A 1008-nucleotide genomic window follows, 5' to 3' on the forward strand; every position below is an offset into this window, starting at 1 on the left:
GATATTGGACGCAGTGCATGTATATACTCCTGGGCTCAAAGTTGCAGGTCTCAAAACTGGCTGATCAGCCTTCTCCTGAAGGTTTGAGGAGGTCCAGACATACACAGGAGGTGGGTTACCCTCCGCAGTACAATCCAGCACCGTTTCACTATCCTCACTGATGTCCAGTATCTCTTCCTCTGGACTGCGGAAGACCGGCGGGTCTGATGGGAAAAAAAATTAACAAAGATTTAACATTAATAGCTATAAAATGTCTTCACTATTGGGTATTGTTAACTGTATTCACCTACATTGAACAGCAATGTTGAGAACTTCAGACTGAACTGTTGGAGGAGGTTGAGGTCCTTCAGCTCCCAGTTCCAGCTGTGCTTCACACCTGTATTGAGCTCCATCATCAGCTCTGTTTGGGACAATCAGCAAGGTGGAGGACACCTGGACCGGTGTTGCAGGGGATAACTCTGAGAACGAGTGGTTGTAAACCTCAGTTTTTCCTCTGTACCATCGTAAAACAAGGTACTGGACAGGTGCGACGTTCTGCACCTCACACTGTAGCTGGTACTCTCTTCCTTCCACCACTGGACTGCTGTGATTCACTAAACTTATGGACACACTGTCTGGTTTCTCTGCGTGAAGACAATTGTGAATTTAAACAAAGGCATTTAATGGAGATATTCATAACAAAACATATTAGTTTAGACCAGTTTGGACCAGCTTAAATACCAAAGTGGTTTTGTTTTAGATGGTTAGTGCTGGTCTGTTTCTGGCACAAGCTGGTTATTGTTGCAGGTCGACCTGTTTTACCAGTGTAACCATGTTAAAAGCCACTTGGTAACCAAAAGTATAGTTTGCACCAAAATGACAACTGTGTCATTGTTTACTCACCCTCATTATTCCTTGATGATCCTTTTCTTCACCAAATCTATTGAAATTTAAATTCTGCTTATGTTCATTTAAAAATGCTGCCACACAGACTCATTGTGGCACATTACATTGCTTGTTGCATTTTTC

At 42.8% G+C, this 1008-nt stretch overlaps 1 protein-coding gene across 1 annotated transcript; it reads right to left on the reverse strand.

Moving 5' to 3' along the window:
- Positions 1 to 3: 3 nt before the first annotated feature.
- Positions 4 to 623, reverse strand: LOC107735828 (protein turtle homolog A-like; the record flags this gene model as incomplete). Its single annotated transcript, XM_016547397.1, has 2 exons — positions 4 to 203; positions 291 to 623. Coding segments are annotated over 2 exons (533 nt in total), but the record flags the coding sequence as incomplete, so codon positions are not given.
- Between the last annotated feature and the right edge of the window lie 385 nt (positions 624 to 1008).

Source organism: Sinocyclocheilus rhinocerous, unplaced genomic scaffold (assembly GCF_001515625.1).
Source record: "Sinocyclocheilus rhinocerous isolate Xijiao unplaced genomic scaffold, SAMN03320098_v1.1 C36322375, whole genome shotgun sequence".
Lineage (NCBI taxonomy): Eukaryota > Metazoa > Chordata > Actinopteri > Cypriniformes > Cyprinidae > Sinocyclocheilus > Sinocyclocheilus rhinocerous.